This window comes from Camelus bactrianus, chromosome 26 (genome assembly GCF_048773025.1).
Source record: "Camelus bactrianus isolate YW-2024 breed Bactrian camel chromosome 26, ASM4877302v1, whole genome shotgun sequence".
Classification (NCBI taxonomy): Eukaryota; Metazoa; Chordata; class Mammalia; order Artiodactyla; family Camelidae; genus Camelus; species Camelus bactrianus.
Genome location: NC_133564.1, coordinates 32,838,703 through 32,860,810, shown reverse-complemented (window position 1 = coordinate 32,860,810; position 22,108 = coordinate 32,838,703). Strand labels below are relative to the sequence as shown.

The window sequence follows — 22,108 nt, the reverse complement described above, 5'->3', positions numbered from 1 at the left end:
CTGTAATAATAGTACCTTATTTTTTAGCACTCTGGTGTAGGTTAAATGGTGTGGGTTAAACAACTAAGGTATAATTGACCAAAAGCAAGATTAAGTTTTAAACTAATGTGGGAGCTGAAAAAGCAGAGCATGGAATACAGGGTTAATGCTCACTGTGACGCAGCCTTAGTCACCCATGGATGACTTTAAATCATAGTTCAGTTGGAGAGATCTTTGGGATCTGTTCTAGTAGACCTAGGGTGGTAACGATAAAGAGCTGTTAAAAGTTTTTGTGAACCTATACCTGAATTCGTTACCAAATTGGTCAACCAGACCTGTGCCAGGGTCCTCGCCTGGGCTGAGACCCCTTATCTAAACCAGGGAGGATCTTTTTCGGCTCAGATTTGCACAGCCAGTAATGAAGCCAGTGCTGAGACTGGACCCGCACCAGCTTTATTCAATGGCCAAAGAATGGAGAAGTGGGAACTTGGTTCACATATCAACTTCCCAGCCCCGTCCAGGTAGAGACACCATATATATGTATATGAGGGTCAACGTAAATGGGAGGGAACTGAACAGAGAGGGAGGGATATTCATGAACAGAGGTGTGGTTTGAATTAGGAACTGATGGAACTATCCTTTTCAGTCTTTATATGGTCTTGTCTAGTTGTTGTCATGGCAACTGTCAACTGTGCTGGTGGATGTGTCATCTAGCATGCTGAGGTATTACAAAGAGCGTGTAATGAGACTCAAGGTCCACTGGAAGTCAGATCTTCCACCATCTTGGGCTGAGTTAGTTCTAACCAGTTCTTGTTTTCTTTGTTTTGTTTTGTTTTTTCTCTTTGTAGCTTCCTTCTGAAACTTAGGAGTAATTGGTTTCCCTTCAAGGGAGAGGCAGGGGTATGATTCTGGGGCAACAGCTTTGGTAACAGATTCATAGGTAGATTTCTACTTGAAAGACAGAAAAATAGATTTGTAGATCTTTGACTTGAAGGAATCTCAAGATGCCGCTAAACTAGTTTTAGGGCTTTGGGGAAAGCCTTTCAAATCCAGGACCCGCGTTCCTCCTATGGAAGACAGAAGCACTTCTCAAAGTTCCTTTCTAGCATTAGCCAGTGCTTCGCCTTAAGTTATGCGAATTATCCACATTGCAAAGTGAAGCAGCTGAAGTCCTGAGAGGTTGGGGGACTAGTCAGGAGTTATACTGAGCTAGGGTTGGTGGGTGAGAGGAAAGGTCTGAGAAAAGGGCTGATGAAACAGCTGCTTCTCAGTTAGGTGCCTCCACCCACCAGGCTGCCTCTGGCCCTGCTCCGTAGCAGCTCCTGCAGCCCGAGGGCACTTGTGCGTGCACTGTTCTCACATGGACTGTATCAGAACTTGGCATCTATTGAGCAATACAGTCAGCATTTATTTTTTACGCACACGTGCGCGCACACACACAGAATGATCTATGGCTTTCTTGATAGTAGCCAGGCTTTTTTCTTTATAAAGAAGATTACGGTATACTTTTTTTTGGATCATTTATTTTTGAGTGCACACTTTTCAACCTGACATGGGGAAACAGATGGGATGATTTTTTCATTTCCCCTGGAAACCTGCAGAGCGGATGTTTTGAGTCCTTTTTTTGCCGGGTGGATAGCTCAGTATGGTCTTGGCAGGAGCACCTGTGTCTGTAGGTGGCTAGTCACCTAGTTTCCAAGCCTAAGGATTCTTCAGTCTTCAGTCAAAGGAAATTTAAAGGACTTGCTTGAGAATAATGCACTTCCTAATTTAATCAGGCATTCACATTAAAGTCCTTCTATATTCTGAGACTTTTTTCTTACGACTCGTAGAAACTTTGACGAAGCCGTTAAGGCTCTGTGAGCCCGTGGATTAATGTGTATTTCCAGTATGTCTTTAAGTCATTGCTACTGGAGTGCAGACCACAGAGCCAGGCTTCCGGGGTTCATGTAACTGCTTCTCCCCTTCCTACTTATATGGCCATGAGCCAGGGTACTTCTCTGGGCTTCAATTTTATCCAAAACCGGAGTAGTAGTACCTACCTCACAGGATTATTGTGAGTATTATATGAGACAATAATGGAAAACATTTTTAGAATACTGCTTGTTACATAGTAAGGCTCAAGAAAATTTTAGTTCTCATTGTTACTAGATTTGGTAGCTAATGAACGAGGAACACTGAAGCACAGTCACTATATTGGCCTCTTACATCCTCTTTTTAAAATGTGAACTTACGCCAAATAAAAATTTTTTTTTCTTTCCAGCTCCAAGAGGAAAACGAGGATGGAAAACCTTTTATGCTGTACTAAAGGGAACAGTCCTTTACTTGCAAAAGGTAAAAATAAATCAATTAAAAGTGAAGCTTACAAAACTTTGTGCAGGGATAGACAAGTCGTCCAGAAAAAATTCACCTTGTACAGAGAGGCCACGTCAAACACCCCAAAGGCTGTTTAAGTGATGTCTAAATTCTGTTTTTAGATTTGTTTTGTTTCTGGTGAAAAAAATTATTTTGGAAATTATATATGTGTGTGTATATATATATATATAACATTTTATAAATATAGAGTATTATATATGTTTGTGTGATCAGAGGGAATGGGTTAGCTGTGTTCTACTTACATTCAATTAGAAAATTTGAATATAAATTGATAAATTCGACTTCATATGGTCTATGCAGATTGCGGTAGCATTTGTTTCGATGGGCATTTACATTATAGACTAGTTACAGCCCTCATTTATTTAGTTATGTAAGAATATATCTTCATTTACCTATTTATCTTCATGTAGATCCTCCCTAAGTCTGGAAACACGTTTTCATTCAAGTCCTGCACTTAACAATGCAGATGTATTCCAGTTACCTGGGTGGGAGTTTGACCAGACCGTGTCCTGTCAGGATTCTTTCTTCCAGGCCCCAAATCTGGAAATCAGTTTGGGATCAAGTTTATATGCTCTGACCTTTGAAGGACAGTCCCTGAAGCCTTCCGCCTCCCTAGCTCTGTATGAGTGGAGATGGGAAAGTTGTGTGTTGACTGGAATGAGGTACACACACCACCTCCTAGAGCCTTACGGGATTCTAGGTCCCACTGTGAAGGGGGAAATTTGGAATTACGGCTGATACGAGGCCAGGCAGTAACAACACTGCCCTCCATGGTGGCTGTTAGCAAAATGTTTTTTCTTTTTAATTGTGATAAAAAAATATGTAACATGAGATCTACCCTCAGTAAAATTTTAAGAGCATAGTACATTGTTACTAATTTTGTAAGCATAGTGTTGTACAGTAGACCTCTAGAAATTTTCCACCTTGCATGACAAATAACACCCAATGAATAGCAAGTCTCCCATTTTCCCCCTTCCCCAGCCCCTGGCAACCATCATTCTACTTGTTTCTTTGGGTTTGACCCTCTTAGATACTTCATGTAAGTGGCATCAAGCAGTATTTGTCCTTCTATAACTGGCTGATTTCACTTAACATGATGTCCTCAAAGTTCATCCATGTTGTGGTATATGACAGGATTTTCTTCTTTATGACTGAGTAATATTCCATCGCTTACTTCATTTTCTTTATCCATTCATTCATCCATAGACATTTATTTATTTCCACCTCTTAGCTATTGGGAATAATGCTACAGTGAACATGGGAATGCAGCTATCTCTCTGATGTCCTGATTTCAGTTCCCATGGATAGGAATAACCCAAAAATGGAATTGCTGGATCATATGGTGGATCTACTTTAAACTTTTTGAAGAACCTCCATACTGTTTTCCATAGTGGCTGAGCCATTTTAAATTTCTACCAACAATGCACAGGAGTTCCAGTTTCTCCACATGCATGTCAACACTTTTTATTTTCTGGGTTAAGTATGCAAAATATTTTAATGGCCATTCTGACAGGTGTGAGATGATACTTCATTGTGGTTTTGATTTACATTTTCCTGATCGTTAGTGATGTTGAGCATGTTTTTATATTTCTGTTGACTATATTTGTGTTGTCTGTGGAGAAATGTTTAGTCAAAATCTTTGCCCATTTTTTAATCAGGTTATTTGGTTTTGTTTGCTATTGAGTTACAGGAATTCCTTACATATTTTGAATATTAACCCCTTATCATATATATGGTTTTCAGATATTTTCTCCCATTCTGCAGTTAGCCTTTCCACTCTCTTGATTATTTCCTTTGCTGGGCAGAAACATTTTAGTTTTATGTAATCCCATTTCTCTATTTTTGCTTTTGTTGCCTGTTGATTTGGAGTCATATCCAAGAAATCATTGCCAATATCAATGTCAAGAAACTTTTTCCTCTCTGCTTCCTTCTAAGGGATTCATAGTTTCAAGTGTTACATTTAAGTCTTTAATCCATGGTGAGTTGAGTTTTGTGTATGGTATAAGATAAGGATGAACTTGCATTCTTTTTCATATGGGTACCCAGTTTTCCTAGTACAATTTGTTGAAGAGATTATCTTTTCTCCATTGTGTGCTTTTGATACCCTGTGGAAGATCAGTTGATACGATTATTTTTGGTCTCTCTATTCTGTTACATTGATCTATATGTATATCTTTTGCCAGTGCCATATTTTTTTGGTTACTATAGCTTTGTAATATGTTTTGAAATCATGAAGTGTGAAGCCTTTAAATTTATTTTTCTTTTTCAAGATTATTTTGGGTATTTGGGATCCTTTGTAGTTCCATATGAATTTTAAGGTGAATTTTTGTATTTCTGCAAAAACCACCATTGGGATTTTTGATAGATTGTGTTGAATCTGTGGAGGGCTTTGGATAATATGGACAAGTCTTTCAATTCATGAACATGAGACGTCTTCCCATTTATTTGTGTCTAATATCTTTCAGTGGTGTTTTTTATTTTTCACTGTGTAAGTTTTTTACCTCCTTTATTAATTGTTTTCCCAAAGTATTTATTGTTTTTGATGCTGTTGTAAATGGGATGTTTTCTTAATTTCCTTTTCAGATTGTTCATTGTTAGTATGTGGAAATGCAACTAATTTTTGCATGATGATTTTATATCCTGCAAATTTGCTGAACTTATTTCTTAGTTCTAACAGTTCTTTTGTGCAATCTTTATACTTTTCTATATATAAGGTCATGGCATCTGTGAACAAAGATAATTTTACTTTTTCCTTTCCAATTTGGATGCCTTTTATTTCTTTTTCTTTTCTGATTGCTTGGCTAGGACTTCAGTACTATGTTGAATAGAAGTGGCAAGAGTGGGCATTCTTGTCTTGTTTCTTTTCTTAGAGGAAAAGTCTTCAGTTTTTCACCCTGAAGTATGGTGTTAGCTGTGGACTTTTTATCTATGGCCTTTATTATAGTGAAGTAGTTTCCTTTTTATTCCTAGTTTAAGTGTTTTTGTCATGTGAAAGGGTGTTGAATTTTTATTAAATGTTTTTTCTGCATCTATTGAGACAATCATGTGATTTGTAAGCTTTGTTATTGTGTTAATGTGATTTATCACACAGTTGAGTTTCATATGTTGAAGCATCCTTGCATCCCAGGGGTAAATCCCACTTGGTCGTGGTATATGCTCCTTTTATTGTATGATGTTGGATTTTGGTTTGCTGGTATTTTCTGGAGGATTTTTTCATCTCTATTCATCAGAGATATTGGCCTATGGTTTTCTTTTCTTGTAGTTTTTTTGGGGGGGTTGTTATCAGGCTAATTCTGGCCTTGTAAAATGATTTTACAAGTATTCTCTCCTCTTGAATATTTTGGAAGGATTTGAGAAGGATTGTTAATTCTTTAAGAATTCAGTAGAATTTACTTGTGAAGCCACATGATCCTTGACTTTTCTTTATTGGGAGGTTTCTGATTACTGACTTAATCTACATGCTAGTTATAGGTCTGTTTCTATCCATGATTCAGTTTTGGCAGATTGTATGTTTCAAGCAATTTATCCATTTCTTCTAGGTTGTCCAATTCATTGGTGTGTGATTGTTCATAGCTGTTTCTTACAATCTTTCTATTTCTCTAACATTAGTTGTAATATCTCTTCTTTCATATCTGATTTATTTGAATCTTCACTCTGTTTCTCTTAGTAATCTAGCTAAAGGACTGTCAATTTTATTGATCTTTTCAGAAAATCAATTCTTAATTACATTGATTATTTTCTTACTATTTTTCTGGTCTCTATTTCATTTATTTCTGCACTAGTCTTTTGTTTTCAGGGAAATACATTTTATTTGAACTGCTGGTGTTTTGAAATTTTACTCTTTTCTTCTATTGCAAATAGGGTTTTAAGACAGCTTTGTAAAAATGATCACCCTTTTGAAGTATGATAGTAAAATTAGTGTTTTCACATCTAAGACATTATTACTTGAAAATCAGTCAAACATTACTGCTATTTAAAATTTTTTTATTCTAGCACATAAAAATAGGCTTTTGTTTTTAGGAAAAATTATCTCAAATCTTTCTTTAAAAATATAGTTCTATATTTAGCAAAAAATGGCATCTTGAGCAATATCTCAGCTTGCATCTTCAGAATTCATATATTGTTGATGCAAAATGTTTATTATTTTTCTTATTGTCATGCTGATATGAACCATTTATGTATGTAAAGTCCGCTTGCTCACAAGGGCCACGTTGAAGCTATGTAAACTCCCTAATGATTGGATGTGTGTCCTAGCATTTGACACCAACATTCTACAGAAGGATCTCTGAGCAACTTTGACAGATACTGGTTACTATTCGGACTTTCTTTTGAGATTCTTCTCCTATTTATTGTTTTTCTTTCTTTTTTGAGTTGTATTTAAGTATAACTGACCTACAGCACTATGTTAATTCCTAGTACACAACAGTGACTCGATATTTTATACATTACAAAATGAACACCACAATAAGTCTAGTTGCAACCTGTCCCCATATAAAGTTATTATCTTACTATTGACTGTATTCTACATGCTGTATATTTAATCCTCATGACTCTTATTTGGTAACTGAAAGTGTGTACTGCTTAACCCCCCCCCCCCCATCTCATTCATCCCTTCACTCTCCTCTCCTCTGGCAACTTCTGGTTTGCACTCTGTAACTGTGACGCTGTTTCTGTTTTGTTATGTTTGTTTTGGTTTTTAGATTGTACATATAAGTGAGATCATGTGGTATTTGTCTTTCTCTGACTTGTTTAATTTAGCATAATACCCTTTGGGTCCATTCATGTTGTCACAAATGATAAGATTTCATTCCTTTTTATGGCTGAATTAATATTGTTATATATGTATATACACCACATCTTATCCAGTCATCTGAGGGTGGACACTTAGGTGGCTTCCATGTCATGGCTCTTGTAAATAAAGCTGCAGTGAACATAGGAGTGCATAAATATTTTCAAATTAGCATTTTCATTTTCTTTAGAAGAATGCCCAGAGTGGAATTGCTGGATCTTATGGTAGTTCTGTTTTTAAAATTTTTAGAAAAGTCTATACTGTTTTCCACAGTGGCTGAACCAATCTACATTCCTACCAGCAGTGCACAAGAGTTCCTATCGTCACATCCTTCCTAGCACTTGTTTGTTGTCTTCTGTATTGTAGCCATTCTGACAGGTGTGAGATGATATCATTAGTTTTGATTTGCATTTCCCTGATGATTAGTGATGCTGAGTATCTTTCATGCATTTGTATGTCTTCTTTGGAAAAATGTCTATTCAAGTCCTCTGCCCATATTTCAATCAAGTTGTTTTGTTTTGTTTTGATGTTGAGTTATATGGGTTCTTTGCATATGTTGGCTATTAACCCTTTATCAGATGAATTGTTTGCAGAAATCTTCTCCTGTTTCATAAACTGCCTTTTTCCTTTACTGATTGTTTCCCTCATTGTGCAAAAGCTTTTTAGTTTGATGTAGTCCCATTTGTTTACTTTTGCTTTTGTTTCCCTTGCCTGAGGAGACATATCCCCCAAAATATTGCTAAGACCAAAGTCAAAGAACATATTGCCTGTGTTTTCTTCTAGGAGTTTTATGGTTTCAGGTCTTATATTCAAGTCTTTAACCCACTTTGCGTTTTCTGTATGGTGTGAGAAAGTAGTCCAGTTTAATTCTTTTGAACGTAGCTGTCAGTTTTCCCAGCAGCATTTATTGAAGAAGCTTTTTTTTTTTGCCATTGTACATTCTTGCCACCTTTGTCCTAGACTAACTGACTGTATAAACATGGGTTTATTTCTGGGCTGTCTATGCTGTTCTTTTGATCTCTGTGTCTACTTTAATGCCAGTACCATACTATTTTGATTATTGTAGCTTTGTAGTATAGTTGTGAAATCAGGGAGTGTGATTCCTTCAGCTTTCTTCTTCTTTCTCAAGGTTATTTTGGCTATTAGGGGGCCTTTTGTATTTTTATACAGATTTTATAATTTTTTATTTAGTAATGTGAAAAACACCCTTCATAGTTTGATATGGATTGCATTAGATCTATAGATTACCTTGGGTAATCTGTTCATTTTAACAGTATTAATTCTTCCAATCTATGAGCATAGTATATCTTTCCATTTGTATCATCTTCAGTTTCCTTTATCAGTGTTATAGTTTTTCAAGTCCATCTTTGGATAGGTTTAGTCCTAAGTATTTTATTCTTTTTGATGTAATTGTTAATGGGATTGTTTTCTCAATATCTCCTTTTATTAGTTTGTTGTTAGTGTAGAGAAACACAACAGATTTCTGTATGTTAATTTTGTATCCTGCAACTGTACTGAATTCATTTATTCTAATAGTTTTTGTTGGCATCTTTAGGATTTTCTAAATATAGTATCATGTTATCTGCAAACTGAGTTTTACATCTTTGTTTCCAATTTGGATGCCTTTTATTTATTTTTCTTGTCTGATTACTGTGACTAGCACTTCCAGTACTGTGTTGAATGTAAGTGGCAAGAGTGGGCATCATTGTCTTCCTAATTTTAGAGGAAATGCTTTCAGCTTTTCACAGTTGAGTAAGATACTGGCTGTAGGTTTTTCCTATGTGAACTTTATTATATTGAGGTATGTTGCCTTTCTACCCACTTTTTTGAGAGTTCTGATCACAAATGGTTATTGAATTTTTTCAAAAGCTTTTTCTGCACCTATTAAGATGATCCTGATTTTTATTCTTCATATTGTTAATGTAGTGTGTCATTGATTGATTTGTGCATATTGAACCATCCTTGCCTCCCCAAATAAATCTCACTTGATCATGGTATGTGATCCTTTTCATGTATTTTGAATTCAGTTTGCCAGTGTTTTGTTGAGGACTTACGCATCTATGTATATCAGGGATAGTAACCTGTAATTTTCTTTTTTTGTTTTGTCTTTGTCTGGTTTTGGTATTAGGTGATCCTAGCCTCATAGAATGAGTTCAGAAGTGCTCCTTCATCTTAAGTTGCTTGGAATGATTAAGAAGGATAGATACTAACTCTTCTTTAAATCTTAGAGGCACAATTAATTCACTTTTGAAGCCATCTGGTCCTGGAGTTGTTTGTTGTGAGTTTTTTAAATTACTGATTCAGTGTCAATTTTGGTAATCAACTGTTCCTATTTCCTCCTGATTCATTCCTGGGAGATTCTACATTTTTAGGGATTTATCCATTTACTCTAGGTTGTTTTTTGTTTTTTGGTTTGGTTTTTTTTTTTTTTTTTTTTTTTTGGTGTATGTAATTCTTTATAGTGATCTCTTATGATCCTTTGTATTTCTGTCCCTTTTCATTTCTGACTTTATTTATTTGGACCCTTTCTCTTTTTATCATGATTGTCACTAAAAGTTTATCAACTTTATCTTTTTAAAGAGCAAGCTCTTCATTACATCGATTTTATCAAAATTTTTTTAGCCTCCATATTATTTATTTCTGCTCTGACCTTTATTATTTCTTTCCTCCTTACTAATCTTGGGTTTTGTTTGTTTTTCTGTTTTCTTTAGGTATAAGGTTAGATTATTTACCTTAGATTTTTCTTGTTTCTTGATGTAGGCTTGTATCACTATAAACTTCCTTTTTAGAACTGCTTTTGCTGTATCCTGTAGATTTTTGGATTGTTGTGTTTCCATGTCCATTTGCCTCCAAGTAGTTTTTACTTCCTCTTTGATTTCCTCAGTGACCCACTTGTTGTTTAGTAGCATATTGTTTAGCCATCATGTGTTTTTATTTTTGCAGTTTTTTTCTTGTAGTTAATCTCTAGTCTCGTACCACTGTGGTATGAAAAGATCCTTGATACGGCTTCAATCTACTTAAATTTATTGACAGTTCTTTTGTGGTCTAACGTATGATCTTTCTTGGAGAATGTTCCATGTACACTTGAGAAGAATATGTATTCTGGGGCTTTTGGATGGAATGTTTTTTGTATATCTTTTAAGTCCATCTGGTCTAATATGTCATTTAAGGCCAGTGTTTTCCTTATTTTCTGCCTGGATGATCTATCCATTGATATTAATGGGATGTTAAAGACCCCTACTATTATTATGTTGCTATCAATTTCTCCCCTTATGTTTATGATTATTTGCATTATATTTTAAGTGCTTCTATGCCTGCTGCATATATATTCATAATTGTTACATCTTTTTGGATTGATTCCTTGATCATTACATAGTATCCTTCTTTGTCTATTGTTACAGTCTTTGTTTTAAAGTCTATCTTGTCTGGTATAAGTTTGCTACCCTGCATTCATTTTATTTTCATTTTCATGAAATACCTTTTTCATCCCCTCACTTAAGTCTGTGTGTATCTTTAGATCTGAAGTGAGTGTCTTGTAGGAAGCATATACGTGGGTCTCTCTCTTTTTTTTATTCATTCAGCCACTCTGTGTCTCTTAATTTAATTATTTCATCTATTTCCATTTAAATAATTATTTGTAGGTATCTACTTATTGCCATTTTGTTAGCTGTTTTCTGGTTGTTTTTTGTAGTTCTTTTTTGTTCCTTTCTTCTTTTGCTTTCTTGCAACTTGATGACTGTCTTTAGTGTTATGTTTAGATTTCTTTCTCTTTCTCCTTTTTTCTGTGTATATTTGTTACTGATTTTTGGCACATGGTTACCATGGGGGTCATATATAATGTGTGTATGTGTATGATTATTTTAAATTAGTGATCACTTAAGTTTGAATACATTCTGACAATTCTGCATTTTTACTCCCTTCTCACCTTGTTTAATGTTTTGACATCATATTTTACATCTTTTTTTGTGTATGTATATGCCTTAATTACTTACTGTGGATATAAAGTATTTTACTTCTTTTTCTTTTAATATTCCTACTAGCTTTGTAAGTGGTTGATCTACTACCTTTACTGTATGTTTGCCTTTACAAATGAGAATTTTCCTTTCATAATTTTCATATTTCTAGTCGTGATATTTTTTTCTTCCACTTACAAAAATCCCTTAACATTTCTTGTGAAGCTGGTTTACTGGTGCTGAACTCTTTAGCTTTTACTTGTCTGTAAAACTTTTTTATCTCTCTTTCAAATCTGGATGATAGCCTTCCCGGGTAGAGTGTTCTTGGTTGTAGGGGTTTTTTTTTCCTTCCTTTTCATTACTTTGAATTTATCATGCCACTCCCTCTGGCCTGCAAAGAATCTGATGTAAAGTCATTGTAATCTTATGGGAGTTCTCTCACATGTAACTAATTCCTTGTCTCTTTCTGCTTTTAAAAATCTCTATCTTTATCTTTTTTGCCATTTTAATTACAATGTATCTGGGGTGTGGTCCTCTTTGGTTTCACCCTGTTTGTGACTTTTCTGTGCTTCCTGGATCTGAATGTGTGTTTCCTTTCCTGGTTTAGGGCAGTTTTTCGCTTGTTTCTTCAACAAAGGCCTCTGCCCCTTTCTCTCTCTCTTCTTCTCTGGGATCCTATAATGCAAATGTTAATATGCATTATGTTGTCTCAGAGGTCTTTTTATCTACTCTCATTTAAAAAAAATTTTTTTTCTTCTTTTCTGTTCAGCTTGAGCGGTTTCCACTACTCTAGTCTTCAGTTCACTGATCCATTCCTCTGTATCATCTAATCCACTGTTGTTTCCTTTTGGTGTATTTTTAATTTCAGTGACTATATTCCTCAGCTCTTTTAGTTCTTTTTTGTATTTTCTAACTTTTTATTAAACTTCTCATTGAGTTTGTCCATCTTCTCCTGTTATCTTTATGCTCATTACCTTGAACTCCTTATTGGTTGGATTGCCACCTCCATTTCACTTTGTTCTTCTTGGTTTTGTCTTGTTCTTTCATTTGGAATATATTCCTCTGTCTCCCTATTTTTCCCAATTCTTTGTTTATGTCTGTTTACTAGGTAGGTTAGTTACATTTCTTGATCTTTGAGAAATGGTCTTATTTAGGATATGTTCTTTGGCCCCAGCAGCACCCCTCCCCCTGGTCACCAGAGCTGCATTCCCTAGGGGTAACCCCTACATAGGCTGCATGGGCCCTTCTGTGGCAGGGTCAGGTACTGTGGGTGAACTGGAAGGCAAGGCTGCACCTGGCCCTGCCTTGCGTGGTGGCTGCTGGCCTGCAGGTCCCAGCGCAGCTGGCTGCAGGACCCCGAGGGGTCCCAAGAATAATGCCAGCCTGCTGGTGGGCAAGGCTGGGTTCCAGAGCAGCTGACTTTGGGACACAGGTGGCCTGACTTTCTGCTCTCATCTTACTATTTCCTTTCTTCTACTAATTTGGGTTTAGTTTATTCTTTTTCTAGTTTCTTGAGGTGTAAAATTAGGTTGTTTGGTATATTTGTTATTGCAAGTATTTATTTCTATTAAGTTGCTAGTGCTGTATCTCATTAAGTTTTGTTACGTTGTGTGTTCATTTTCCTTTGTCTGAAGACACTTACTCATTTCTCGTATGATTTCTTCTTTGAACCATTGATTATTCAAGAATGTAGTGTTTAATTTCCACATATTTATAATTTTGCAGTTTTCTTTAAGCTGTTCATTTCTAGTTTCATCTCATGGTGATTGGAGAACACTTGGTATGATTTGAAGTGTCTTAAATTAGTTAAGACTTGTTTTATAACCTAATATGTGATCTGTCCTGAAAAATGTTCTGTGTACACTTGAGAAGAATGTATATTGGGCTCCTGTTGGACGGAACGTTCTGTATATATCTTTTAGGTCCATTTTGTGTACAGTGTTTATCAAATTCTTTGTTTCTTCATTCATCTTCTGTTTGGATTTTATCTATTATTGAGAGTCTAGTATTGAAATCCCTCAATATTATTATAGTGCTGTCAATTTTCCCCTTCAGTTCTGTCCATATTTTCTTCATATATTTGGGCACTCTGATGTTGGGTGTATATGTATTTATAATTGTTATATATTCCTGGTGAATTGATCCTTTTATCACTATATAATATCCTTTGTCTTTTTACAGTGTTTGACTTAAATTCCATTTTGTCTGTAATAAGTATGGTTCCCTTTTGGTTACATTTTGCATGAATATCTTTTTCCATTTCTTCACTTTCAGCCCACATGTACCTTTGAATACAAAGTGAGTCTCTTGTAGACAGCATACAGTTGGGTCTTGTTTTGTTTTATCCACTCAGGCACTGTGTATATTGATTGGAGCATTTGATTCATTTACACTTGAAGTAATTATTGATAGAGAAGAAATGCTTTTTATAAATTGTTTTTATCTTTTATGGCTTTTCTGACACTTTTCCTTTTTTGCTCTCCTCCTTTGTGTTTCATTGATAATTTTGCAAAAACATATTTTGATCACTTTCTCATTTTCTTTTGTATGTCATCTATAGGTATTTTCTTGTGGTCACCATGAGGCTTACATAAAACATGTTACAGTTCTAACCATCCATTCTAAGCTGATAATAATTTTAATCACATTAAAAAAAAACTCCATATTTTACTTTTTCCCTCCTTACACACAACTTATTGATGACAGAGTTTATTTCTTTTTATATTCTATGTCCAATAGCAAATTCTGTGTTTTTAGTTGTTCTTGAGACTTTTCTCTTTGAACTCTTGTACTACAGTGAAATGTAATTTTCACACTGCTGATACAGTATTTTATTATTCTATATTTACCTTTACCAGTGAAATTTATATTTGTCTTATTTCTGTTATATTTCCAATGTTGCTGTTTCATTGTCTTTCATTTCAAATTCTTTTGTTTTCATTATACTTCTTGTAAAACTGATTTATCAGTGACAAACTCCCTCAGTTTTTACTTCTCTGGGAGAGTCTGTTATCTCTTTAATTTTTAAAGGAGTAATTTGCTGGGTATAGTATTCTTGTTTTACCAGATTATTTTTGTCTCTTGAGCATTCTGAATCTATCATCCTACTGCCTTCTTCTAACCTGCAAGGTTTCTGCTGAGAAGTCCTATGATAATCTTAAGGGGGATCCCTTGAATATGACAAGTCACTCTTCTCTTGCTGATTTAAAAATTCTGTCTTTGTCTTTTCCTTGATGATTTCATTATAATGTGTCTTTGTGTGGGTTAGGAGGTGTCTTAATTTGAGACTATTGGGCTTCTTGGATCTGGATGTCCGTTTTCTTCCCCAGATTTGAGAAGTGTTTGGCCATTGTTTCTTTCAGTAAGCTTTCACCCCCTTTTTTTCTCTCTCCTTCTTCTGGGACTCTGGCAGTACATATATTGTACAACTGATGGCCCCTTCGGCTTTCTTCACTTTTTTATGTTATTTTTTCATTTTGTTTTTCTGACTGCATAATTTCAAATTATTTGTCTTCAAGTGCAGATTTTTTCTTCTGCTTGTTCAAATCTGCTGTTGATGATTCTAGTGAATTTTTCAGTTTGTCATTGTATTCTTTACCTTCAAAATTTCTTTAGACTTTTTTAGCACTGTCTTTGTTGATATTCTCATTTTGTTCACACATCATTTTCTTGAGCCAGTGAAGCATCTTCATGAAGGTTCTTTTTAAGTCTTTGTCAGATAAATTATATACTTCTCTTTCTTTAAGATCACTTTCTAGAGATTTATGTTGTGCCTTTCATTGGGCTATATCTACTTGTTTCTTCTTTTTTCTGGTGACTTTGTGTTGGGATCTGTGCATTTGAACGGATAGCCACCTCTCGCTATTATAGACTGCTTTGTACAGGGGAAGACCCTCACCCATCTGCTTGGTTGGAGATTCTGGGGGGCTCTGAAACCTTTTTTTGAGGGGTACAACTACTCTGGGCCTGTGCATGCAGTTTCTCAATTAGAGAGGCTTACATGTGTTTTTTGTTTTGTTTTCAAGAGTTCATACATAATTCTTAATCTTTCTGATGTCTGTCTGTGGCACTGCAAGCAGCAAAACACCCAGCGCTCCCTTATTCTGAGTGGAAACCAGGCATCCAGAGCATGCCAGCTCCCCATCAATGCCCCAAGTCCGGCAGGACCGATACCGTTTCCCTTGGGCAGCCCTCTGCTGAGCCAGCACGCCAGATGCACAGCTCACTGTTCTTTGTCCCTCCCAAGGGAGAAGCTTTAGGCTGTGCACCTTTCTTCCATTCTTGACAAGCCATGCCGGTGGCAGCAAGCCACCCACCATTTTCCTTCAGTCTCAGTGGCCCCCAGGCATCCAGTCTATGTTGATTGGCTCCGAGCTCTGAGTGAGGCAAGACAAACCCATTCCTCAGGCAGTGATCCAAAAGCCACAGAGTTGGAGGCATGCCCCACTCTTCACGGTCCCCTGAGGGGAGAGGTCAAGGCCAGGGCATCTCTCCCTGCACTGCCTGTGGCAGTTTCAGGCAGGGGCTGACACAGGTAAAGTGAAACTGCTCTTCTTACCCGTCTTCCCGTTGCAGTGAGGCCGTTCTTGGCCCCCTGCTCACCTGCATTCTGTCATTCTTATAAAGACATACTGATCCGTATATCATCGTTAAGTTGGCGTTTCTGTGCAGGAACGAGATCTGAGAATTTCTACTCTGCCATCTTGCTCACGTCACTCCTAGGAAAAAAATTTTTAATTTGCTTGGACAGTGATTTACTTTTTCTTTTACTTTACTTATCATCATAAGTATTTTTAAGTTAAGATTTTTTCAGGAGCCTGTTTTTTGGTGAATCTAGTATCTGGTGACTGTGAAATGATAAGTCGTGTGGTTTTATTTTTTGCCTCTTAATAGGGTTTTAAAAAGTGTTCATTTTTCATTGCTTAACAATATTCTCCACTAAATAGACTTACTGTGATTTAATTTTCCCATTTTCAGACATACCCTCACTTTAGTTTTTCACAGTTATAAATATGGGTCTATTGTGTATGTGTCTGTCTATATCTTAAAGATAGATTCCTGAAAGAAAGAAAAGATAGATTTCTGGAAGTATCATGGATCACCAGGCAGGGTAGGAACTATTTAAAATTATCGAGACATATTTCTAAATTGCTTCTGGGAAGGCTGAACCAACTTTCCCTACAGCAGTTTATGACAATGCCTGTCTCACCGTAGTCTTTCCTCACCACACTAATTTTTTATTTGGATTTTTTTTTTAAAGGTCCCATTGATTTTGGACTTTCTCTTTTCAGTCCATAAACACATGCCCTTACACACCCCTATAGCTCTTACAGCTGCCTTCCACACTTGTGTTTCTCTGGGGAAGAAAATACATTTGAGATCACATCATCAGCATTGACTCAGATGGCAGCCCCTGTGTGCTGGCATCCGCGTTTTCCCCACTGAGATAATAAAGTGCTTTGGAATGGAAATATAAGTATTGTGGAGAAATATATTTGATTTATTTTAAACATTTCAAAATGTTGTAATAATGCCCTATATAATACAATTGAAAGAATTGTTCTTAAAATCACCCTTCCTTGGAAGTTACCCAGATCAACATTTAAAAGGCCTTTGACTATCCTGTATCAATGTTTCACAAGCTACCAGAGCAGCTGTGTAAGGAGCACTTTTATAATTCTCTTTTGGTCTATTTCTTCGTTGGCACGTTTTTCAGATGTCGCAATTGAGAGCTGTATCTAACCCTTTCGTTTTCTTCCTTCTGGAATAGGTTAGGTAAGGAATACTAGAGCACGGGATGCTTCACCTTGGACCTAAGCTCTCTTTGTAGTAGGTCAGTTACCTTTGCAGAGAGGGATATGGAGTTAGCTGAAACCCAAAGATTATGAAGAAAGTGATCTGTGGCATCCTTCTAAAATTCACACATCACTCTGAGGGACAAAACAGCTGGAGAAACGGAGAGTGTTGTTGATGTTAGGGGATTATCCGTGCTCTCAGGTGGCCCGGTTTCTTGTATTGTCTCTTTCCCTCCGGAGCCAACGCAGCTTCTAATCTATAGTCAACTGCTCTAGCCTCTGACAGAGCATCATGTGTGCATGCTGGGCCCACACTGATCCTTTCAGCTAGATTTGTCTCTGCAGGGAACAGCCCTTTGAAATTAAATTTCACGTATCACAGCTGTTTCCAGCATAAGTCCTATTCTCTTGGCTTTTTCATTTTCTCTAAACTCTCTTGTGAGGGGCATGGCCATCTTTGGCAAAATCATTTCATTGAATACCCAGCCACAGGATTTCCACCCACTCCAGCCCAGGGTGAGCCTGGGAAGAGAGGAAAACACTCTTGCATTTCAGCATTTGACGGAGGTGATGCAGAGAGAGATCCTGTTTCCGAGTCAGCGGCTTTCCTGTCTCATTGTCCTCCCCCAGATGAGCTGATTAGGTTGGGCTTGACTCAACCAGGTAGAGAATGAGACAGGCTGCATTCGGAATCTTCAACATCAGTTTGGCTCAGAGCTCCAGAGCTCCAGAATTAGGTTGCCCCTGCGCAGCTGTGGTATCTCTGGAGCGTGGCAAGTGTGCACTTAGGGAAAGTTGGGTGAAATTCCTTTTGTCAACTGAAAAACTAGAAGGACACAGAGGAAATGATAAGTGATACCTTTGTCAGGAGAGTGCAGGTAGGGCTGCGTGCTATCTCATTTGAGTCAGTGAGAACAGAAGCATCGCCGCAGATCACCTACTTAGCCTGGAAGTAAGCCTGAACGGGGGCAGCTGTGTTTTGTGTCCGGTCTGTGCTCCCTTGTTACTGCTGTCAGTGCTCTTGATAAGAAAGGGAAAAGGAGAGGCTGAAAAAGATGTGCCAAGTGCTTGCAATCTCAACATAGTAACCAGCCAGTATCTACTGCCAGAACTTTGCACAGATCCTACTGACTCGCTCGCTCATCAGTCAGCGGAAGCGTAACCATAGCAGCCAGGTCCTTGTATGGATTTATCTACTCCGGGGTTTTAATTCTTCCAGATCTGTAAAATTCAAAACACAAAAAGACAGAGAGGCGATACAAATATGAAGGCCTTATGGGCCCCTGCATCTGCAGGCTCAGTAACGCTGAGAGGGAGTTGTCTGTGTGCTTCACGGGCATGTGGGATTCTGAGCTCCCTACCAGAAACTGCAGTAGTGGATATTTAGACTTCTTCCTTTTTAAATTACCTCTGAATTATAGTGGGTGTAGGAGGCTCAGAACTGATGCAGCGTGTGTCCTACAAAGGGCTCCTAATGTCCCACTGCTGGCTCACCCTTAACCTGGCTGGAGTCCTGCTCTGCCAGCACATGATGGCAGGCGCTGCAAGAAGGTACGTTACATGATTGCAGGGTGATTTGGGGTCTGTAAAGTGAGGGGGTTCTGGGCTCACATAGCCACTGAGAGTCCATCACATGTCAAGCTCGCCGCTAAATGCTGGGCTTCCAACAATGACTCAGATACAACCCCTTGCACAGAGAGCCCACAAAGCTGAGGAGAAGCAGGTAAAGTGAACCTTCACCAAGCAGTGGGATTAGCTAATCAGGGAAGGCAGAAGTCTTAGTGTATCGGGCCCCTCGTCATCCCTGCAGAGATCAGAGAATGCCTCCGGGGGAATTCACACACCTTGAACTGATACCTGAGGGGTGACCAGGCATATTTGCTGGGCAGGCAACGTAATAAAATGCATCTTAACCAGAGGGGGAAAGTAACAGACTTGAGAGAATTGGTGCGTTCAGAAAAGGGCAGACAGCTTTTACACCTGGGTTACAGGATGGGTGGCGGGTAGCAAGTGGTAGAAACATGATGAAAAGTGATGTTTCAAACAGTAGAGTTACCACGAAAATGAAAGAGATGATGTCACAATCTCATAAACTGTCCACTTTACCAAAAAGCAGTTTTCTTCCCCCAGAGAATTTCCAGCCTTGAGCATGAGTTGTATGCTGCGCCCTCTGACAGCAGGTCCCCAAAGGATTGAGGCAGCGTCGCACTGCACGCCCGGGGCAGCCCGGGCCCCGGGACCTGCTGGGTAGGCATGCGCTTGGAGTGGCCCGCTGCCCTTGCCTCCGTGCCCTTAGAATGCCAGGCTTCACCTGGGATTAAGTACAGCTGAGGAGAAAGCAGTCACCCCTTCCTCTCCTGGCCTGCGTTAGGCACTGCTGTCCCCTAGCCCAAGGCCAGTTTGATCCAGTTTGGCAGAGGCTTGCTCAACCCGCAGGCTCTGGGCAGGGGTTGCGCCAGGTGTGGGGATGTGAAGGCAACAGGACTGAGCACTGTTCTAAAGGGTCTGCCGCCGTTCTCTCTTTCCACGCCTTTCTACCCCGTCAGTTTCTCAGCATCAAAGATTCCTGCCCAGAGGCCCCAGTGCCTGTGCCCTCCTGGGTCCCTTTCTTTCTCAGATGCACGGGCACCACCCCTCTGCTCCCATCCCCACAGTGGCTGCCAGACTTAGCTCCTAAAAGAGGGGGACAGTGTTGCCTGAGACAGAAGGAAGCAGGGCCTCTGCTCCCCTGATTAAAGGAATCAAGTAAGTCTTCTAACGATACTGTGATGGCCGGCAACTCACTCCCGCCCAGCTTCCCTCACTGTGAACACATACGCACCACACGCACACAGGGCTCCTCCTCCACTGGAACAGCCATCTGTTTGGGTCTCATTCTGTTACTGATTGCTTTTCACTTACTTAAAGCCTTTCATCAAGACTTCTTAATTATGAAATAGGCTAATGATTTTTACCCAGTTAGTAAGTATTTCCTCATTAAGAGTGAAGAACGATAGTAAGAGCCACCACCCACCCCCACGCCACAAAGCACAGTCGCCAGCGGGAAGCACGGGCACCATGGGACTCATGCTGGGCGGTGCTCCAGGCCCTCCCAGTCCCACTCCCCTGGCTTCTCCTCCCGCCCAGCCCGCGAAAACACAGGTGTCCAATGACTCCTATAGGAAACCAAAGACTTAATAAAAAATCTCCCGCCTCTAAAGTTTATAACCTTGCCTGTGCTTATAACCCTCTCTGTTGCATGCCCTCTGAACACATTCTCTCTCGCTCACACACAAACACACACGCACACACACAGAGACACACACACACACACTCGGTAGCAACAGCCTCTTGTGTTTCAAAACCTGAATCCCATCGAGAGACCAAGCCAACGCTCGGAGGGTTGGAGAACTCAGAGTTATTACGCCGACCGTCCCAGAGGAGTTAACACTCCAAGCTCTGGACCCCGACTGCTGGTTTACACAGGATTTCGTAGGGTTTTAGGTTTCTATTAAGTTCGTGCCATATGCTGAGGTGTTAGAAACGGACCAATCAGTAGTGAGCTTCTGGGAACCAATGGAATTTTAGGGGTAAGTTTCGTTTTCCTAGAAGCAAGCTGTTTTACAGAAGCACAAAAGCAGGAAGGCAATGGCCCTGCCTGGGAGGTCTTGCTGGTCCCTTTGTGGGTTTTGCCCCTTCACTTGGATGTTAAAGTGAGAGCTTTGTTAGGCTGAAGATCTCTGCTCAGTATCCTCAGAGCCTCTTAGGAAAATACGTCTCTTGGAAAAATACTGAAAGGGTAGGACTTTGGAAGAAGACACTCCTTGTCAAACCACAGGCTGTCACTTAACTAATTCTCTGATTTGCAGCAGCTGATTATCCTCTCCAAACCTCGGTGTGTTTAAATGTAAAACAGGGGAAAGGTGGTTCACTTGTATAGCTGATGTAAAGAATTTTTTAAACATATGGAGAAAGCACCTGACATACAATAGGTGAATAATACATACTGGTTCCCCTCCTGATGACTCACAAGAAGGGAATGTTTTTCCCTTTTGGTCCTTTCCTGTTCTTGCTGGTCGTGTAAGGAATCAAGTCACTGGCTCAGTTAGATCTTTTCTACCTTTCCACAGTCCCACAGCAGCCCTCTGTGTAACCGCAGGACTGAGGGTTGGGCCGCCCATCTCAGCCATCCACATGCAGGCCCTGTCCTTCCCTGCTGGTCTCCTGAGGGACAAGGGATTCCTTCTACCTTTTCTCTCCACTCAGATCAGAGATGGTCAGATGCCTCCAGAAGCTCTCGTGGGACCTAGCACAAGGAGTGATGGGCTGGGCTGCACAGAGGGCCTTGTGTGCTGGAGTTAGCATGTGACATAGACGCCAGTTAAAGACACTACGGTTCCCTGGATGTTAGTCATGTATATGACATTTGTTCCACCTACTTGGCTTCCAGTTAAAAGAGTTTTAGCCCTGATCAGGTCAGTGCCTCGTCTCACCTTCCATCACCTGGAGATTTAGATAAGAGCAGAGTTTGTGTATCTTAAAACACAAACACACACACACCCACACCCCCTTATGGGGCATGGCTCCTGGATCAGAGCACCACACGTCGCCCATGTAGGGAGGGGCTGGCAGACTTACTGAGCCAACTTCCTTTAGCGATCGGCCGGCCAGAAATAAGACGGGTCTGTCAGTGTAATAGCGTTTTTAGGATTCTTTTGAACAGGAAAATGTTGTTTTTTTAATTAAGAAGCTGAGCCTCAGGTTGTTTAAGCTCGTCGGGGTGGTAAAGAGTGGAAGTAGCCATGCTCGTATTTTTTCCATTAGACTATTTTTTTTTCCAATGAAGTTTTTAATATACTTTTAAATAGCACATGGAAACACACAGAAAGCTTTGCATAATTCCTATGGATCCTTATACAGGGAAGTAGGAAGTTTGACTGTCCTCATGTTTCAGATGAGTGGACTGTGTTTCAGGGAACTGAAACGATTAATCGTCCAAAATACCATAACAAGAAGGCTGCAGAGTCTGGACAAAATGAGATTCTGTGATTCCAAATTCAAGCTCAAGAGGAGGAAAAAGTTAACTCATGAAATCAGATTTTACTGAGTGTATATACTGTGTGCTTTCAGACACACGATCTGACGTGAGTATATAAAAACCAGTATGAAATGGCCTGCTTTCTACATGTCACTCACTGAGAACGGACGTTTTCTCAGAGCTCTGTTTTTCAGCGCGT

The 22,108-nt window shown here is 39.0% G+C and overlaps 1 protein-coding gene across 7 annotated transcripts in view; it reads left to right on the top strand.

Annotated features, from left to right (window-relative positions):
- The window catches only part of PSD3 (pleckstrin and Sec7 domain containing 3), a 598,663-nt gene that overhangs the window by 498,390 nt on the left and 78,165 nt on the right, over positions 1-22,108 (top strand). For all 7 annotated transcript variants that reach the window (XM_074353657.1, XM_074353661.1, XM_074353659.1 and 4 more), the window contains one exon: positions 2,243-2,313. In XM_074353657.1, the coding sequence (XP_074209758.1) occupies positions 2,243-2,313 (71 nt within the window). The remainder of the gene's footprint in view (positions 1-2,242; positions 2,314-22,108) is intronic.